The sequence below is a fragment of the Oncorhynchus mykiss genome, chromosome 3, assembly GCF_013265735.2.
Source record: "Oncorhynchus mykiss isolate Arlee chromosome 3, USDA_OmykA_1.1, whole genome shotgun sequence".
In the NCBI taxonomy this organism is placed as follows: Eukaryota; Metazoa; Chordata; class Actinopteri; order Salmoniformes; family Salmonidae; genus Oncorhynchus; species Oncorhynchus mykiss.
Window position 1 is genome coordinate 73,213,953 of NC_048567.1, and position 22,367 is coordinate 73,236,319.

The 22,367-nt window shown below is 43.9% G+C and overlaps 1 protein-coding gene across 1 annotated transcript in view; it reads right to left on the bottom strand.

Moving 5' to 3' along the window:
* The window catches only part of uxs1 (UDP-glucuronate decarboxylase 1), a 104,095-nt gene that overhangs the window by 51,437 nt on the left and 30,291 nt on the right, over positions 1–22,367 (bottom strand). Inside the window, exons 5-9 of the mRNA XM_036975115.1 lie at positions 20,618–20,678; positions 18,753–18,933; positions 13,565–13,669; positions 11,586–11,645; positions 8,546–8,667 (exon numbers count right to left, since the gene is read on the bottom strand). Coding sequence (XP_036831010.1) covers positions 8,546–8,667; positions 11,586–11,645; positions 13,565–13,669; positions 18,753–18,933; positions 20,618–20,678 — 529 coding nt within the window. The remainder of the gene's footprint in view (positions 1–8,545; positions 8,668–11,585; positions 11,646–13,564; positions 13,670–18,752; positions 18,934–20,617; positions 20,679–22,367) is intronic.

Here is a 22,367-nt window from a genome sequence, read left to right on the forward strand (position 1 = left end):
ATCCAGTCCTTGCTGCTGAAAAACATCCCCACAGCGTGATGCTGCCACAACCATGCTTCACCGTAGGGATTGTGCCGGGGTTCCTCCAGTCGTGGTGCATGGCATTCAGGCCAAATAGTTAAATCTTAGCTTCATCAGACCAGAGAATCTTGTTTCACATGGTCTGAGAGTCTTTAGGTGCCTTTTGGCAAACTCCAAGCGGGCTGTCATGTGCCTTTTACTGAGGAGGGGCTTCCATCTTGCCACTCTACCATAAAAGCCTAATTGTTGGAGTGCTGCAAAGATGGAAGAACCTTCCAGAAGTATAACCATCTCCACAGAGGAACTCTAGAGCTCTGTCAGAGTGACCACCGGGTTCTTGGTCACCTCCCTGACCAAGGCCCTTGGTGGTTCCAAACTTCTTCCATTTAAGGTTTTGAGGACCTTCAATGCTGCAGACCTTTTTGGTACCCTTCCCCAGATCTATGCCTTGACACAATCCTGTCTCGGAGCTCTACAGACAATTCCTTCGACAACATTGGCTTGAATTTTGCTCTGACATGCACTGTCAACTGTGGGACCTTATATAGACAGGTGTGTGCCTTTCCAAATCATGTCCAATCAAATGAATTTACAAGTGAACTCCAATCAAGTTGTAGAAACATCTCAAGGATGATCAATGGAAACAGAATGCACCTAAGCTCAATTTTGAGTCTCATAGCAAAGGGTCTGAATAGTTATGTAAATAAGGTTTTTTATTTTTTTATAAACTTGCAAAAATGTATTTATTTTTATTTTTTTAAGTTCTCTCTGTCATAATGGGGTATTGTGTGTAGGAATATTTTATTTGCCCTTTTTCTCCCCAATTTCATGGTTTCCAAATTGGTAGTTACAGTCTTGTCTCATCGCTGCACCTCCTGTACGGACTCGGGAGGGGCGAAGGTCGAGAGCCGTGCGTCCTCCGAATCACAACCCAACCAAGCCGCAATGCTTCTTGACACAATGCCCGCTTAACCCAGAAGCCAGCCACATCAATGTGTTGGAGGAAACACAGTAGACCTGGTGACTGTGTCAGCATGCATTGCGCCCAGCCCGCCACAGGAGTTGCTAGCACGCGATGGGACAATGACATCCCTGCCGGACAAACCCTCCCCCTAACTCGGACGATGCTGGGCCTATTGTGCACCGCCCCATGGGGTCTCCCGGTCACGGCTGGCTGGACTCGAACCCAGGACTCGAACCTGGACTCGAACCCAGAATCTGCGATGCAGTGCCTTCGGCCTCCCGGGTGGCGCAGTGGTCTAAAATGTTTTATTTAATCAATTTTAGAATAAGGCTGTAAATGTAACAAAATATGGAAAAAGTCAAGGGGTCTGAATACTTTCCGGATGCACTGTATTGGCTTAGATATGATGGTAGGGAGATTTAAATGTAACATTAAGCTCGGCGTGACAATAATCCATCGATCTGTCTATCTAGAATAAAACATGATCTATCTAGAATAAAACATGATCTATCTAGAATAAAACATGATCTATCTAGAATAAAACATGATCTATCTGGAATAAAACATGATCTATCTGGAATAAAACATGACATTTTTGGACATTTTTGATTCTCCCCGACTGTTTAGTTTTTATTTGGTGATTGTTAGTTCTTAAAGGTGATCTTATTTATATATATTTTTTTTTTAAATACTCCATTATCTTTTCTACATACTTTATATCTGGTTTCAGTCATGTAAGTTTACACTGAAAACATTTGAGCCGCTGCTAAATGCATATAGGGGAAACACTGCATTTGTGTCAAGTCACCAAGACAGAACTGAGCAACTGACCACAGTCAGCATACATCTCACACAATCCCACACTGTGGCGAAGATGCACTGGCACGTGTCTCCACGTGCACGCTCTCCCGCCAGTTGAGAGCGCTTTGTTTCCACATTGAACATTTGTGCAAGTTAAAAAGGATATTTGATAAATCCATATCATACTACAGCAGTTCCATTCCCTTACTGTTTTATTGCAACATTTGAGACATTTCTGATTGATCTTTGATACAGGCTTGAGATGTTCCCGGGTCCAAACAGATGAGACAGAGAGATGAGACCGAGAGATCTGTCAATCACAGATCTGACAATCACAGAGGGAGGAGGACTAGGAAATGGAAGAGAGCAGTAGCATTCAGAGAGGAGTGTAGAGGAGGACGATGGCATTACAGCCTTCTCATCCTACAGTATAGTTCCTACAGTGTTTCTAAAACAATACAGCTTCTACATCTGCATTGCCCTCTGTTTGGGGTTTTAGGCTGGGTTTCTGTATAGCACTTTGTGACATCTGCTGATGTAAAAAGGGCTTTATAAATCAATTTGATTGGCTTTATAAATATTTTTATTTGATTTGTCCAGCTCTTCAGATACAGTGCTCTATGCCACACTTCAGCTCTGCAGGGAACTCCAAATTAAATCCTACTCAGTGAAGCAAACCACCCATCTAAATGGCAATCAGAAATGTAATGGTCATGCAAAGACAGAACTTTGTCTGGGGGGAAAAAAGGAAATAACAGAAAATGATTGCCTTCTGCCAGTTTGTCAGCTCAAAGAACAGTACAATAATACACTCCAATCACAATTCAATCATAGCCGAGTGTTCTGAAGGGTCATTCAAATGCATATACAAATATCCATATATTTCATAGCCTGGGTAATAAACATAGAAATACCAATTTCATAGCCTGGGTAATAAACATAGAAATACCAATTTCATAGCCTGGGTAATAAACATAGAAATACCAATTTCATAGCCTGGGTAATAAACATAGAAATACCAATTTCATAGCCTGGGTGGATGTTATCTTTCTCTAGACGTACCTGGGTTTACTGCCCACTCTATGTCATGAGAAACCACAGTAGAAGTCTGGACAGCAGTTGTTCAGTGTAGGTTTGTGTGTCCCCACATGTGTGCATGTGAACATGTGTGTGTGTGTGGGACTGTGTGTGTGTGTGTATGTACGTATGTGTATGTGTGTGTGTGTGTCACATCCAGGCACAATGACAGAGGTGTTACAGGTTTGATATATTCTCCTCTGTGCAGTAGTACCAGCCATAGGATAACACATCAATTAGAACACTACAGTCATACCAGCCGTAGGATAACACATCAATTAGAACACTACAGTCATACCAGCCATAGGATAACACATCAATTAGAACACTACAGTCATACCAGCCGTAGGATAACATCAATTAGAACACTACAGTCATACCAGCCGTAGGATAACATCAATTAGAACACTACAGTCATACCAGCCGTAGGATAACATCAATTAGAACACTACAGTAATACCAGCCGTAGGAAAACATCAATTAGAACACTACAGTCATACCAGCCGTAGGATAACATCAATTAGAACACTACAGTCATACCAGTCGTAGGATAACATCAATTAGAACACTACAGTAATACCAGCCGTAGGATAACATCAATTAGAACACTACAGTAATACCAGCCGTAGGATAACATCAATTAGAACACTACAGTCATACCAGCCGTAGGATAACACATAAATTAGAACACTAGTCATACCAGCCGTAGGATAACATCAATTAGAACACTACAGTCATACCAGTCGTAGGATAACATCAATTAGAACACTACAGTCATACCAGCCGTAGGATAACATCAATTAGAACACTACAGTCATACCAGTCGTAGGATAACATCAATTAGAACACTACAGTAATACCAGTCGTAGGATAACATCAATTAGAACACTACAGTCATACCAGTCGTAGGATAACATCAATTAGAACACTACAGTCATACCAGCCGTAGGATAACATCAATTAGAACACTACAGTCATACCAGCCGTAGGATAACATCAATTAGAACACTACAGTAATACCAGTCGTAGGATAACATCAATTAGAACACTACAGTAATACCAGTCGTAGGATAACATCAATTAGAACACTACAGTCATACCAGCCGTAGGATAACATCAATTAGAACACTACAGTCATACCAGCCGTAGGATAACATCAATTAGAACACTACAGTAATACCAGCCGTAGGATAACATCAATTAGAACACTACAGTCATACCAGCCGTAGGATAACATCAATTAGAACACTACAGTCATACCAGTCGTAGGATAACATCAATTAGAACACTACAGTCATACCAGCCGTAGGATAACATCAATTAGAACACTACAGTCATACCAGCCGTAGGATAACATCAATTAGAACACTACAGTCATACCAGTCGTAGGATAACATCAATTAGAACACTACAGTCATACCAGCCGTAGGATAACATCAATTAGAACACTACAGTCATACCAGCCGTAGGAAAACATCAATTAGAACACTACAGTCATACCAGTCGTAGGATAACATCAATTAGAACACTACAGTCATACCAGTCGTAGGATAACATCAATTAGAACACTACAGTCATACCAGTCGTAGGATAACATCAATTAGAACACTACAGTAATACCAGTCGTAGGATAACATCAATTAGAACACTACAGTCATACCAGCCGTAGGATAACATCAATTAGAACACTACAGTCATACCAGCCGTAGGATAACATCAATTAGAACACTACAGTCATACCAGTCGTAGGATAACATCAATTAGAACACTACAGTAATACCAGCCGTAGGATAACATCAATTAGAACACTACAGTCATACCAGCCGTAGGATAACATCAATTAGAACACTACAGTCATACCAGCCGTAGGATAACATCAATTAGAACACTACAGTCATACCAGTCGTAGGATAACATCAATTAGAACACTACAGTCATACCAGCCGTAGGATAACATCAATTAGAACACTACAGTAATACCAGCCGTAGGAAAACATCAATTAGAACACTACAGTCATACCAGCCGTAGGATAACATCAATTAGAACACTGCAGTCATACCAGCCGTAGGATAACATCAATTAGAACACTACAGTCATACCAGCCGTAGGATAACATCAATTAGAACACTACAGTCATACCAGCCGTAGGATAACATCAATTAGAACACTACAGTAATACCAGCCGTAGGATAACATCAATTAGAACACTACAGTCATACCAGTCGTAGGATAACATCAATTAGAACACTACAGTCATACCAGCCGTAGGATAACATCAATTAGAACACTACAGTCATACCAGTCGTAGGATAACATCAATTAGAACACTACAGTCATACCAGCCGTAGGATAACATCAATTAGAACACTACAGTCATACCAGCCGTAGGATAACATCAATTAGAACACTACAGTCATACCAGCCGTAGGAAAACATCAATTAGAACACTACAGTCATACCAGCCGTAGGATAACACATCAATTAGAACACTACAGTCATATCAGCCGTAGGATAACATCAATTAGAACACTACAGTCATACCAGTCGTAGGATAACATCAATTAGAACACTACAGTCATACCAGCCGTAGGATAACATCAATTAGAACACTACAGTCATATCAGCCGTAGGATAACATCAATTAGAACACTACAGTCATACCAGCCGTAGGATAACATCAATTAGAACACTACAGTCATACCAGCCGTAGGATAACATCAATTAGAACACTACAGTCATACCAGCCGTAGGATAACATCAATTAGAACACTACAGTAATACCAGCCGTAGGATAACATCAATTAGAACACTACAGTCATACCAGCCGTAGGATAACATCAATTAGAACACTACAGTCATACCAGCCGTAGGATAACATCAATTAGAACACTACAGTAATACCAGCCGTAGGATAACATCAATTAGAACACTACAGTCATACCAGCCGTAGGATAACATCAATTAGAACACTACAGTCATACCAGCCGTAGGATAACACATAAATTAGAACACTAGTCATACCAGCCGTAGGATAACATCAATTAGAACACTACAGTAATACCAGCCGTAGGATAACATCAATTAGAACACTACAGTCATACCAGCCGTAGGATAACATCAATTAGAACACTACAGTCATACCAGCCGTAGGATAACATCAATTAGAACACTACAGTAATACCAGCCGTAGGATAACACATAAATTAGAACACTACAGTCATACCAGCCGTAGGATAACATCAATTAGAACACTACAGTAATACCAGCCGTAGGATAACATCAATTAGAACACTACAGTCATACCAGCCGTAGGATAACATCAATTAGAACACTACAGTCATACCAGCCGTAGGATAACATCAATTAGAACACTACAGTAATACCAGCCGTAGGATAACACATAAATTAGAACACTACAGTCATACCAGCCGTAGGATAACATCAATTAGAACACTACAGTAATACCAGCCGTAGGATAACATCAATTAGAACACTACAGTAGTACCAGCCGTAGGATAACATCAATTAGAACACTACAGTCATACCAGCCGTAGGATAACATCAATTAGAACACTACAGTAATACCAGCCGTAGGATAACATCAATTAGAACACTACAGTCATACCAGCCGTAGGATAACATCAATTAGAACACTACAGTAATACCAGCCGTAGGATAACATCAATTAGAACACTACAGTCATACCAGTCGTAGGATAACATCAATTAGAACACTACAGTAATACCAGCCGTAGGATAACATCAATTAGAACACTACAGTCATATCAGCCGTAGGATAACATCAATTAGAACACTACAGTCATACCAGTCGTAGGATAACATCAATTAGAACACTACAGTCATACCAGCCGTAGGATAACATCAATTAGAACACTACAGTCATACCAGCCGTAGGATAACATCAATTAGAACACTACAGTAATACCAGCCGTAGGATAACACATAAATTAGAACACTACAGTCATACCAGCCGTAGGATAACATCAATTAGAACACTACAGTAGTACCAGCCGTAGGATAACATCAATTAGAACACTACAGTCATACCAGCCGTAGGATAACATCAATTAGAACACTACAGTAATACCAGCCGTAGGATAACATCAATTAGAACACTACAGTAGTACCAGCCGTAGGATAACATCAATTAGAACACTACAGTCATACCAGCCGTAGGATAACATCAATTAGAACACTACAGTAATACCAGCCGTAGGATAACATCAATTAGAACACTACAGTCATACCAGCCGTAGGATAACATCAATTAGAACACTACAGTCATACCAGCCGTAGGATAACATCAATTAGAACACTACAGTCATACCAGCCGTAGGATAACATCAATTAGAACACTACAGTCATACCAGCCGTAGGATAACATCAATTAGAACACTACAGTCATACCAGCCGTAGGATAACATCAATTAGAACACTACAGTCATACCAGCCGTAGGATAACATCAATTAGAACACTACAGTCATACCAGCCGTAGGATAACATCAATTAGAACACTACAGTCATACCAGCCGTAGGATAACATCAATTAGAACACTACAGTCATACCAGCCGTAGGATAACATCAATTAGAACACTACAGTCATACCAGTCGTAGGATAACATCAATTAGAACACTACAGTAGTACCAGTCGTAGGATAACATCAATTAGAACACTACAGTCATACCAGCCGTAGGATAACATCAATTAGAACACTACAGTCATACCAGTCGTAGGATAACATCAATTAGAACACTACAGTCATACCAGTCGTAGGATAACATCAATTAGAACACTACAGTCATACCAGCCGTAGGATAACATCAATTAGAACACTACAGTCATACCAGCCGTAGGATAACATCAATTAGAACACTACAGTCATACCAGCCGTAGGATAACATCAATTAGAACACTACAGTAATACCAGCCGTAGGATAACATCAATTAGAACACTACAGTAGTACCAGCCGTAGGATAACATCAATTAGAACACTACAGTCATACCAGTCGTAGGATAACATCAATTAGAACACTACAGTAATACCAGCCGTAGGATAACATCAATTAGAACACTACAGTAATACCAGCCGTAGGATAACATCAATTAGAACACTACAGTCATATCAGCCGTAGGATAACATCAATTAGAACACTACAGTCATACCAGCCGTAGGATAACATCAATTAGAACACTACAGTCATACCAGCCGTAGGATAACATCAATTAGAACACTACAGTCATACCAGTCGTAGGATAACATCAATTAGAACACTACAGTCATACCAGTCGTAGGATAACATCAATTAGAACACTACAGTAATACCAGCCGTAGGATAACATCAATTAGAACACTACAGTCATACCAGCCGTAGGATAACATCAAGAGAAAAAAAGAGAAAAAAAAGAGAGCGAGGAAAAGCGAGTAAGAAAGCCAGAACTGTTATGAAAAGTTTATTAGTTAAATTAATCACAGCAAAGTGATGGAATATTACACAAGGCTATTTCATAGGTCTAGTATTCTATTACACACACACACACACACACACACAACCTATAATACTTAGCTACCAGTGCCAGTCTACCTTCTCGTAGTTCTGCACTACATATATTTGTTATAGCACACAGATCATACTCAGAAGTGGGAGTGTCTCCGGTACCTGCTTCATGTAGGCGTAGCACATGGTCTCAGCGACGCGTTTGCCCTCGTCGTAGCAGGCCCGGGGGCCGATGGGGTTCACATGACCCCAATACTCCTCATTCTGGGGGTGCACTTCTGGGTCTGGGGGGGGACAGACATAAATACAGGTGTAAGTCACCAGGAATACAGTCACCTGTTATTTATGATGTCAAATCCACTGAAACACAATCCTCCCATTAGTAGTCGTTGTTCAGGATGAAAAATAAAGAAATAATTCTTGCAACAAGCTCAAATGTATCCGACATAAACAGTAAACAGGATCTATTTGATTGAAGGACACGCTTAGGGAAAAGTAATCTTGTGAGAAGTTGCAGACACTCACACGTACGCAAGCATGTATACATACAGTTGAAGTCGGACGTTTACATACACCTTAGCCAAGTACATTTAAACTCGGTTTCTCACAATTACTGACATTTAACCCTAATAAAATGTCCCTGTCTTACGTCAGTTAGGATCACCACTTTATTTTAAGAATGTAAAATGTCAGAATAATAGTAGAGAGAAGTATTTCTTTCAGCTTTTATTTCTTTCATCACATTCCCAGTGGGGCAGAAGTTCACATACACTCAATTAGTATTTGGTAGCATTGCCTTTAAATTGTTTAACTTCTGTCAAACCTTTCGGGTAGCCTTCCACAAGCTTCCCACAATAAGTTGGGTGAATTTTGGCCCATTCCTCCTGACAGAGCTAGTGTAACTGAGTCAGGTTTGTAGGCCTCCTTGCTCGCACACCCTTTTCAGTTCTGCCCACATATTTTCTAAAGAATTTAGGTCAGGGCTTTGTGAAGGCCACTCCAATACCTGGACTTTGTTGTCCTTAGGCCATTTTGCCACAACTTTGGAAGTATGCTTGGTGTCATTGTCCATTTGGAAGACCCATTTGCAACCAAGCTTTAACTTCCTGACTGATGTCTTGAGATGTTGCTTCAATATATCCACATAATTTTTCTACCTCATGATGCCATCTATTTTGTGAAGTGCACCAGTCCGCACCCCGACAACATGATGCTGCCACCCCCGTGCTTCGCGGTTGGGATGATGTTCCTCGGCTTGCAAGCCTCCCCCTTTTTCCTCCGAACAGAATGGTCATTATGGGCGAACAGTTCTATTTTTGTTTCATCAGACCAGAGGACATTTCTCCAAAAAGTACGATCTTAGTCCCCATGTGCAGTTGCAAACCACAGTCTGGCTTTTTTATGGAGGATTTCGAGCGGTGGCTTCTTCCTTGCTGTCGATATAGGACTCGTTTTACAGTGGATATAGATACTTTTGTACCGGTTTCCTCCAGCATCTTCACAAGGTCCTTTGCTGTTGTTCTGGGACTGATTTGCACTTTTCGCACCAAAGTACGTTCATCTCCAGGAGAAAGAATGCTTCTCCTTCCTGAGCGGTATGATGGCTGCGTGGTCCCAACAAAAAATGTGTGGAGTGGTTGAAAAACGAGTTTAAATGAGTCCAACCTAAGCGTATGTAAACTTCCGACTTCTACTGTACATACACAAAGTTAAGTGGGCGTGGTCGAGTGTGTTGTGCTCTCTGGCTTTGACAGCAGCCCTACAGCTGGCCTGTTCATTAGTTCAACACTGTGGGGAGCATGTGCTGTACACAGCTGACCTTTCTCATTACAACAAAACCCAACACACCATACTTACCATATACTGGGGTATTTGGAAATAGCCACGGGAAGGTTTTTCAATACCATCAAAACTATTTTATAGATATGAATATTTGTAGCCACCTTTTAAGTAAATACCTGCAGTAAACTGTGCAATACGTTAGGAGACGAAGAAGATTGCATTCTTCATTTCACCCGTCACATCATTGTTCATAATGAAGCGTACTGGTAGTCTCCAGTCACATAGTGTTTGTTTACAAGCACACAACAACGAGAGACCGGAGCCTTGCTGTCACTGTTGTGCAACACTCGGCATGTGATCTAGTTACAGTATTGAGTTCACAACTTCATGTTTGCCAGCTAGATATCATAATTTATTATTATAACTCTGGTACCCAAGGGAAGGCTCACACGGACGCATGCATGCGTGCAATGAGGTTATTGGTTCCTCAGAGCACTGTTGTCTTTATCTAGAGACGTGGTGAGCGGAGTTGAGGACAGTTACAAAGGAATACCACGCAAACAAACAATAACAGCTGCAACAGCTTCTTCTTTCCTGTTACTGCTGTGGCTAAAACTACTGAACTGTAGGAAAACAAAACAACTCTCATTTGCATAAGAAAGCGACATGTTGGCAAGCTTAAACTAAGGTTTGAGGGGATTCACAGTCATAACTCCATGAAACACCCAGTCTTCCAGGCCTAGCATTGCTGTTAGCGCTTTCTGTCAACAGTTGGCACCAGTAGAGGAGGCTACTGTAGTGGTGGTGCGATAAAGGTCTGTCTCGCTAGGGTAGCCTATCACCTCTAGCTTCACATAAATCATTAATAAAGGGGTTCGGCAGTGTACCTAAGCCTAGAGATCAATAAAGGGGGCAGGCTGAAGGCTCTGGCAATTAGCAGTTAACTATCTAGGCAATGGGCTCATGTCAGCCACTCGCGTAGTCGACTTCGGGTGGTAGACAGAGGGAGAAGGAAATAGAGTGAGAAAGAGAGTTCATCGGAAGATTGACTAAAGCGATCATTGCCTTTGTGTGTGCGTGTACTGTATGCTCATTGGTGCGTACATGCGTATGAATTCGGGGTGTTTATGGAGATAGCTGGTAGCTTGGAGACCCTGAGGAACTTGATCCGGCCAGGAGTGGATAGCAGCCCAGCCCAGACGCATTATCCTCCCTCCCCCAGAGACATCCCGCTGACCTGTGGCTGAACCTCAATTAGCCACAACAACAGCAGACACTGTCTCACCAGTTGTCTGTACACAGAACACCAGTTGTCTGTACACAGAACACCCGTTGTCAGTCAGGGAGAGAAAGATGATGTCGTAATAAAATGTCCACGCTGGTTAAACAGTGTGTGTGTGTGTGTGTGTGTGTGTGTTACCTCCGTACACCTCAGACGTAGACGCCAGCAGCAGACGAGCTCCAACACGCTTCGCCAACCCTGGAAACATACAAGACAAGAGCAATAAGACCCAGAGCCAAAAACCATGGAGAGGCAGACCAGATCAAACAAGCCCAGAGCCTGTCCTGGGGAGAGCCACAGACTAGATCAATCAAAGCCAGAGTAGAGCCTGGGGAGAGTCAGGCAAGAGTAATAAAGCCAGGCATCACACCTGTGGAGAGGCAGACAAGATCAATCCAACTCAGAGTGGATCCAGCAGCGGGACAGAGCAGAGCAGGGAGAGGTTGTTGTTGATGAGAGCAGGATTAGTATAGAAGGAGAATCTGGGAGGGGTAAATCCAACCAAAGCAATGGGACTGGAACCAGATACACTTACAGACAGCGGGAAAAGGACAATCCAGCATAGTGTATCTAATCAAAGAGTTCAACTTCGCCAGCCTGGTCCCGGATCTGTACGTGTTTAAGCCAACTCCTCTGACTATACATGTTGGCAAACCACTTCCCAGCCCAGATCTGGGACCAGGCTTTCACTTGGCAAGGAAGACATCCAAGTCTGTGGAGAGAGGAATCTAGGCCCCTCATATGTCCTATTAACCTGCTGTATATCACACCCCAATTACCCAACAACCTCTAAAAACACTGAAAACTAAATGTACAGTAAATTGGTGTGGGGGTGATGGCATGAGATGTTCAAAGTGAAAATGCATGTGATAAAAATGCCATGATGGTGACAAATACATCCCGGCGCCTCCAACCTCTCGCACGCAATGCATTTCATAGTTTTCTGTGCCATAAATGTTTCTACTAAGATCCTTACCAGACAGTTGTGGTCAGTAATTGTCCAAGGATGAATGACACCTGTAAATGCACATGAAGGTGCCACACAGTGCAGACAATTCCTTTGAATGCCTCTTCACTCTCAACGTGGCAATCGCATGTGAAATTACTACACACTCTCACGAAGAGATGGCTCTTGTAGTCTCTTTATTACCAGTGTGGACCATAAAGATGTGTGTGTGTGTGCGTCCGGTCTGTCTGTCTGTCTGTCAGCAATGGTACTGCAGGGTCTGCAGGGTTTTGTTCCATACTAGCACTAACAGATCCGAAACACATCATCTTGTTCTTGAAGCAGATTAGGTGAAGAGCGATTGGTTAATATATGGCGGTAACACACACACACACACACACACACTGCAGCTGATCATGCTCTTCTCAGGCAGTGTGCGCGTCTATATGTGTGTCATGGCAGAGAGAGTAAGAGATCTACAAGCCTGCTCAGTCTTCACTGTGGAAGGTATGTGGGACTGTAAGCTAACTGGTGGCCTTGAGCTGATCTCATGCCTTTACTCTGCTATGTGATGGAGGGATGTGAGCTTAATACAACCACTATCACACACTAGACAGAGGAGGAGGAGGATCAGCTGCACTCTGGGGAGGAGGGGGCCAATGAGAGAGGGAGAGAGGTGGAACGAGAGGGAGGGGGGAGAGGGATGGAGAGAGGTGGAACGAGAGGGAGGGGGGAGAGGGATGGAGAGAGGTGTAGAGAGAGGGAGGGAAAGGTGTAGAGATTATTGGCAGAGGTGGAGGGAGAGAGGTGAATGGAAAGGTAGGTGGAGGGAGAGAGAAGGTAATTAGAGGGACCAGTCTTCCATGTTATTTGTTAACTTTCCTCCCTCATGTTCCGTACCCCCTGACAACTGACTGTCAGAGAAACCTGCCTTGTCACCAGTCCATTCATTATAATCATCAGCCAATCATATCTGCCTGTCAAACAGTGACAAGGGAGTTTCCGTGAAGATGGTTTTCACCATCGTTTTGGAGATATAATCAGAACTACCATTCAAATCTGTAGAAATTACAAAACAAAAACTATGCAAAGAAAAGTCCTTACTGATAGATCCAAACTAGACTAAAATAGAGGACTGCACTGCACCCAGTCAGTGTAATTCTTGACTCACCCAGCATGTTGAGGGTTCCTATAGTGTTAGTCTTCAGGGTCTTGATGGGATTGTACATGTAGTTGGGAGGAGAGGCAGGAGAGGCCAGGTGATAGATCTGGTCCACTGTAGGGGGAGAATAGCGCGCGAGAGAGAGAGAGAGAGAAAGCGAGCGAGAGAGAGAGAAAGAGCGAGGGGGAGAGAAAGAGCGAGAGAGAGCGAGGGGGAGGGTGGAAAGAGAAAATAGGAGGGGAGAGAGATTAATGTCATTATTTGCACACCTGCAGAAAGAATACGTTAAGGACATGGTATTGTAAAGGCACAATGAATAACAGTGGTTGGTGTCTGGTAGAAAATAACATCATAGTGAAGGATGTTATGATCAGCTGCTACTGCACCAGAAGGATGCTATGATCAGCTGCTACTGCACCAGAAGGATGTTATGATCAACTGCTACTGCACTGGAAGGATGCTCAGCCGATGTGAGCTTAGCATCTGCTTCATCTGACCACTTTTTCATTGATTGAGTCACTGGTGCTTCCTGCTTTAATAACAATGAAGCATGCATGAGAGCACCAGCTGTTCCGCAAGACTGTGTGATCATGCTCTCCACAGCCGATGTGAGCGAGACCATTAAACAGGTCAACATTCACAAGGCCTCAGGGGTTACCAGGAGTCGTACTCAGAGCATGAGCTGACCAACTGGCAAGTGTCTTCACTGATATTTTCAAACTCTCCCAATCCGAGCCTCTAATAACATGTTTTAAGCAGACCACCATAGTCCCTGTGCCCAAGAACACTAAGGTAACCTGCCTAAATGACTACCTACGCGTAGCACTCACGTCTGTAGCCATAAAGTGCTTTGAAAGGCTGGTCATGGCTCACAACACCATTATCCCAGAAACCCTAGACCCACTCCAATTTGCATACCGCCCTAAAAGATCCACAGATGATGCAATCTCTATTGCCTCCACTGTGCCCTTTCCCACCTGGACAAAAGGAACACCTATGTGAGAATGTTATTCATTGACTACAGCTCAGCATTCAACACCATAGTGCCCTCAAAGCTCATCAAGAAGCTAAGGACCCTGGGACTAAACACCTCCCTCTGCAACTGGATCCTGGACTTCCTGACGGCCACCCCCAGGTGGTAAGGGTAGGTAACAACACAGCCGCCACACTGATCCTCAACACAGGGGCCCCTCAGGTGTGCGTGCTCAGTCCCCTACTGTACTCCCTGTTCATTTATGACTGCACGGCCAGGCACGAATCCAACACCATCATTAAGTTTGCCGATGACAACAGTTGCCTGATCACTGACGGCGAGACAGTCTATAGGGAGGAGGTCAGAGACCTGGCCATCCGGTGCCAGGACAACAACCTCTCCCTCAACGTGATCAAGACAAAGGAGAGGATTGTGGAATACAGGGGCTGTGGTGGAGCAGGTCGAGAGCTTCAAGTTCCTTGGTGTCCACATTACCAACAAACTAACATGGTCCAAGCACACCAAGACAGTCGTGAAGAGGGCACAACAAAATCTATTCCCCCTCAGGAGACTAAAAAGATTTGGCATGGGTCCTCAGATCCTCAAAAGGTTCTACAGCTGCACCTTCGAGAGCATCACTGCCTGGTTGCATTACTGCCTGGTATGGCAACTGCTCGGCCTCCGACCGCAAGGGACTACAGAGGGTAGTGCGTACGGCCCAGTACATCACTGAGGCCCAGCTTCCTGCCATCCTGACTTCTGTAATCGAAAAAGCCTTGGTTTCATGCATGTTAACATCAGATGCCTCCTCCCTAAGTTTGTTTTACTCACTGCTTTAGCACACTCTGCCAACCCTGATGTCCTAGCCGTGTCTGAATCCTGGCTTAGGAAGGCCACCAAAAATTCTGAAATGTCCATACCCAACTACAACATTTTCTGTCAAGATAGAACTGCCAAAGGGGGGGGAGTTGCAATCTACAGCAGAGATAGCTTGAAAAGTTCTGTCATACTTTCAAGGTCTATGCCCAAACAGTTCGAGCTTCTAATTTTTTTAATTAATCACTCCAGAAATAAGTCTCTCTGTGCCCTGGACACCATATTTGAATTGATTGCCCCTAATCTATCTTCAGAGTTCATTCTGTTCTGTTAGATGACCTAAACTGGGATATGCTTAACACCCCAGCAGTCCTACAATCTAAACTAGATGCCCCCAATCTCACACAAATTATCAAGGAAACCACCAGGTACAACCCTAAATCCGAAAACATGGGCACCCTCATAGATATTATCCTGAACAACTTGCCCTCCAAATACACCTCTGCTGTTTTCAATCAGGACCTCAGCGATCACTGCCTCATTGCCTGCATCCTCTATGGGTCTGCAGTCAAACGACCACCCCTCATCACGGTCAAACGCTCCTTAAAACACTTCTGCGAGCAGGCCTTTCTAATCAACCTGGCCCGGGTATCCTGGAAGGATATTGACCTCATCCCGTCAGTCAAGGATGCCTGGTCGTTCTTTAAAAGTAATTTCCTCACCATGTTAAATAAGAATGCGCCTTTCAACTAAGAACAGATATAGCCCTTGCTTCACTCCAGACCTGACTGCCCTTCACCAGGCTAGACAATCTGGACCCTCTATTTCTAAAATTATCCACCGCCATTGTTGCAATCCCTATTTCCAGTCTGTTCAACCTCTCTTTCGTTTCGTCCGAGATCCCTAAAGATTGGAAAGCAGACCTATATCCATCCTGCCCTGCCTTTCTAAAGTCTTTGAAAGCCAAGATAGTAAACAGATCACTGACCATTTCAAATCCCAACGTACCTTCTCCACTGTGCAATCCGGTTTCCGAGCTGGTCATGGGGGCACCTCAGCCACGCTCAAGGTACTAAACGATATCATAACCGCCATCGATAAAAGACAGTACTGTGCAGCCGTCTTCATTGACCTGGCCAAGGCTTTCAACTGTCAATCACCGTATTCTTATTGGCAGACTCAATAGCCTTGGTTTCTCAAATGACTGCCTCGCCTGGTTCACCAACTACTATTTCTTTTTGGAGAAATGTCCTCTGGTCTGATGAAACAAAAATAGAACTGTTCGGCCATAATGACCATCATTATGTGGAAGAAAAAAGGGGGAGGCTTGCAAGCCGAAGAACACCATCCCGAAAGAGTGAAGCACAGTGACAGCATCATGTTGTGGGGGTGCTTTGCTGCAGGAGGGACTGGTGCACTTCACAAAATAGATGGCATCATGTGGTAGGAAAATTATGTGGATATATTGAAGCAACATCTCAAGACATCAGTCAGGAAGTGAAAGCTTGGTCGCAAACAGGTCTTGAAAATGGACAATGACCCCAAGCATACTTCCAAAGTTGTTGCAAAATGGCTTAAGGACAACAAAGTCAAGGTATTGGAGTGGCCATCACAAAGCCCTGACCTCAATCCTATAGAAACCTGACCCCGTTACACCAGCTCTGTCAGGAGGAATGGGCCAAAATTTACACAACTTATTGTGGGAAGCTTGCGGAAGGCTACCTGAAACATTTGACCCAAGATAAACTATTTAAAGGCAATGCTACCAAATACTAATTGAGTATTCTGACCCACTGGGAATGTGATGAAAGAAATAAAAGCTGCACATTCTTAAAATAAAAAGTGGTGATCCTACCTGACCTAAGACAGGGAATTTTTACTAGGATTAAATGTCAGGATTTGTGAAAAACTGAGTTTAAATGTATTTGGCTAAGGTGTATGTAAACTTCTGACTTCAACTGTACCTCGGTGCCACAGGTAACTTCCACAAAGCTGTGAACGAGCTGAGAGACAAGGCAAGAAAGGCCTCCTACGCCATCAAAAGGATCATAAAATTTGACATTACAATTAAGATATGACAAAAAAATACTTGAATCAGTTGTAGAACACCTTGCCCTTCATGGTTGTGAGGTCTGGGATCCGCTCACCAACCAAGAATTCACAAAATGGGACAAACAACAAATTGAGACTGCACGCTGAATTTGGCAAAAAAATATCCTCTGTGTACAATGTAAAACACCAAATAATGCACGCAGAGCAGAATTAGGCGGATACACGCTAATTATGTTCAATTGTACAACCACCTAAAAGGCAGTGATTCCAACACTTTCTTTCATGTCTACTCCCCCTCACCAGCGCTCGACGTCACTGGTCTAACCACCGGTCCTGGCAACAATCATTGCGCACACATAAGTATTCAGACCCTTTACACAGTACTTTGTTGAAGCACCTTTGGCAGCGATTACAGCCTGGAGTCTTCTTGGGTATGATGCTACAAGCTTGGCACACCTGTATTTCGGGAGTTTCTCCCATTCTTCTCTGCAGATCCTCTCAAGCTCTGTCAGGATGGAAGGGAGCATTGATGCACAGCTATTTTCAGGTCTCTCCAGAGATGTTCGATCAGGTTCAATTCCGGGCTCTGGCTGGGCCACTCAAGGACATTGAGACTTGTCCCGAAGCCACTTGAGCGATGTCTTGGCTGTGTGCTTAAGGTTGTTGTCCTGTTGGAAGGTGAACCTTCGCCCCAGTCTGAGGTCCTGAGCCCTCTGGAGCAGGTTTCCATAAAGGATCTCTCTATACTTTGCCCTGTTCATCTTTCCCTCGATTCTGAATAGTCTCCCAGTCCCAGCAGTTGTGCACTGCCTCATGGGTCTCCCGGTCGCTGCCGCCTGCGACACAGCCCGGGATTGAAACCGGATCTGTAGTGACACCCCTAGCACCGCGATGCAATGCCTTAGACTTCTGCACCACTCAGGAGGCCCTATTAATTTGGCACTGAATAAGCAGTTAGTATAGTCATTTATTTAACCTCTTGAGATGGAAAAACCTTGAACATTTGCTCTTTATGACAAAATGTTAAAACTAGATGAAATCAAACTTATTTGTTCACCAAGTTACACATCTCGAAAGTCACAGAATTGGTGGAACAGCCCAGAAGCCTGTTGGACAGACTGACTGATCAAATATTGATCAAATATTACAGGGGGGAGAGAGAGAGAGAGAGGTTTCAGTCTATCTAGTGGTATATTCTCACACCTGGTCTTCTAACACAAGTTAAGCGAAGCAGGAGATTACAGTAATGTGTGGCAATCCGTGTCTATTCAGTGTCCCTATTATATGTGCCACTATATGTGATTGTACGCGTGTGTGTTTCTGTGCATGTGTGTTTCTGTGTGCGTCTTCATTCACCCTCGATGTAGAGCGGCTCCACCACGTCGTGGTTGATGAGCTCAAAGTTCTCGTGGCCGATCCAGTGCTCCACGTTCCTCTTGCGGCCAGTGAAGAAGTTGTCCACCACCGTCACCTCATGGCCGTCCATCATCAGCTTATCAGTCAGATGGGAGCCAACAAAGCCTGCGCCGCCCGTTATCTAGGGGATAGAGGGTTACACCATGAGGGCTGGAGGGAGGAAGACAGAAAGAGACCCCACGAAGACCACCCTGCCTATGATCTAGACCGGGGCATAGAGGATCACACCATGAGACGGGGAGGAGACAGAGGGCACCAAAACCATCTAGACAGAGTAACATGGATCTAATTCAGGATAACCACGACAGAGTAACATGGATCTAATTCAGGATAACCACGACAGAGTAACATGGATCTAATTCAGGATAACCACGACAGAGTAACATGGATCTAATTCAGGATAACCACGACAGAGTAACATGGATCTAATTCAGGATAACCACGACAGAGTAACATGGATCTAATTCAGGATAACCACGACAGAGTAACATGGATCTAATTCAGGATAACCACGACAGAGTAACATGGATCTAGTTCAGGATAACCACGACAGAGTAACATGGATCTAATTCAGGATAACCACGACAGAGTAACATGGATCTAGTTCAGGATAACCACGACAGAGTAACATGGATCTAGTTCAGGATAACCACAACAGAGTAACATGGATCTAGTTCAGGATAACCATGACAGAGTAACATGGATCTAGTTCAGGATAACCACGACAGAGTAACATGGACCTAATTCAGGATAACCACGACAGAGTAACATGGATCTAGTTCAGGATAACCACGACAGAGTAAGATGATCTAGTTCAGGATAACCACGACAGAGTAACATGGATCTAATTCAGGATAACCATGACAGAGTAACATGGATCTAGTTCAGGATAACCATTTCAGAGGGAAGACGGGAGAGAGAGCAAACTTTCAGTGTGTCCGAATTCTGGTAAAATCTTAACTTCAGATACAAGAGACAACTTGGGACATCTAACTTGGGGGAGCAAGAGAATAATAGTATAGGCTGAGGTTAATAGAATATTGATATTGGGAAAGCACCATTTCAGTCAGACAGACCTGCCTTCAAGCTAGTTGCTGTTGGTTGTCCATTAAATAGCAAGTGATATATGTTTGGATACGGGTCTAGCAGCCAGCCAACCAGCTGGACAGACACAACAGACCTGTCCGAAAGTGTAATCCCTAGTGGGAAATGATCAGATGTATACGAGAGGATGTGTTTAGTATGGAACTAGGTTTGCCAGCCAGACAACTCAGTGGGGAGTCAACTCAAATGTCCAGTGAGTGGTGGCTTACGCAAGCCCAGGAAATCATGACGCTGTTGGGGCTCTCAGCCTCAGAGCAGCACAACAGGCACTGAAGTTACTGCCACAGGCACATAGTAACGTACACACACATACGTTCCCTGACATGGTTTCAGAGCAGAGATCTGATCAAAAAGGTATGATTCTCCACAGGGCAATATATGTCTACCTCACACAGAGAGAGAGAGCGAGAGAGCGAGAGAGCGAGAGAGAGAGCGAGAGAGATATATATTTTTATTTTATTTTTTTTAAGAGTGTCAAGCCAGGGAAGAATGACGACCAGAGAAAAAACATTTAATTGAAAAGTAATTGGAAGTCTAAGAGGGCTGACTGGCTGAGGGCAGCAGGAAAGGAGGATGAGTAGAAGAGGTGGAGATGGAGCCATGAAACAGATTAATGCTTTAAGTCCAGGGTTGTGATCTCAGAGGTAAGAGAGGAACGTGTGTGTTTGTGTGTGGGGTGCATGCATTTTTGAAACACTCACCAAAATCCTTTTCCGATCCTTCTCCGAGAGGAACTTCACAGGGGGGTATTTCTGAGAGAAACTGGAAATCAGGATAAACATTCCAGAAATTAAACAGGGAGCAGTGTGTGTCGTGACAGGGAGCAGTGTGTGTCGTGACAGGGAGCAGTGTGTGTCGTGACAGGGAGCAGTGTGTGTCGTGACAGGGAGCAGTGTGTGTCTGTGACAGGGAGCAGTGTGTGTCGTGACAGGGAGCAGTGTGTGTCGTGACAGGGAGCAGTGTGTGTCTGTGACAGGGAGCAGTGTGTGTCTGTGACAGGGAGCAGTGTGTGTCGTGACAGGGAGCAGTGTGTGTCTGTGACAGGGAGCAGTGTGTGTCGTGACAGGGAGCAGTGTGTGTCTGTGACAGGGAGCAGTGTGTGTCTGTGACAGGGAGCAGTGTGTGTCTGTGACAGGGAGCAGTGTGTCTGTGACAGGGAGCAGTGTGATTGTGACAGGGAGCAGTGTGTGTCGTGACAGGGAGCAGTGTGTGTCGTGACAGGGAGCAGTGTGTGTCGTGACAGGGAGCAGTGTGATTGTGACAGGGAGCAGTGTGATTGTGACAGGGAGCAGTGTGATTGTGACAGGGAGCAGTGTGATTGTGACAGGGAGCAGTGTGATTGTGACAGGGAGCAGTGTGATTGTGACAGGGAGCAGTGTGATTGTGACAGGGAGCAGTGTGATTGTGACAGGGAGCAGTGTGATTGTGACAGGGAGCAGTGTGATTGTGACAGGGAGCAGTGTGTGTCGTGACTGAAGCCTTGAGATGTTGCTTCAATATATCCAAATATATATTTAGTTCCATGATTAATCATGCCTGGGGACCTTCTGATGACTCTCTCTGTGTGTGTGTGTGCGTGCGTGCGTGTGAGTTAGGCGGTATACCGTATACTAGGGTATTTGTAAATAGCCACGGTTTTTCAAAACTGTCAATAACGTTGAAACTACACTGAACCAAAATAAACACAACATGTAGAGTTGGTCCCATGTTTCACTAATGTGTTGACTTCCCTGTTAGTGAGCATTTCTCCTTTGCCAAGATAATCCATCCACCTGACAAATGTGGCATATTAAGAAGCTGATTAATGATCATGCTGTTTACACAGGTGCACCTTGTGCTGGGGCCAACAAAAGGCAACTTTAAAATGTGCCGTTTTGTCACACAACAATGCCAGAGGTCTCAAGTTGAGAGTGTGTGCAATTGGCATGCTGACTGCAGAAATGTCCACCAGAGCTGTTGCCACAGAATTTAATGTTAATTTCTCTACCATAATTTTTGAAAATTTGGCTGTATGTCCAACCCACCTCACAACCGCAGACCACGTGTATGGCGTTGTGTGAACAGAGTGCCCCGTGGTGGCAGTGGGGTTATGGTATGGGCAGGCATAAGCTACGAACAACGAACACAATTGCATTTTATCAATGGCGATTTGAATGTAGAGATACCGTGACGAGATCCTGAGGCCCAATGTTGTGCCATTCATCTGCCAACATCAGCTCATGTTTCAGCATGATAATGCATGGCCCATGTCGTAAGGATCTGAACACAATTCCTGGAAGCTGAAAATGGCCCAGTTCTTCTATGACCTGCACACTCACCAGTCACCCATTGAGCATGTGTGGGATGCTCTGGATCAACTTATACCACAAGCGTGTTCCAGTTCCCGCCAATATCCAGCTACTGCACACAGCCATTGAAGAGAAGTGGGACAACGTTCCACAAGGCACAATC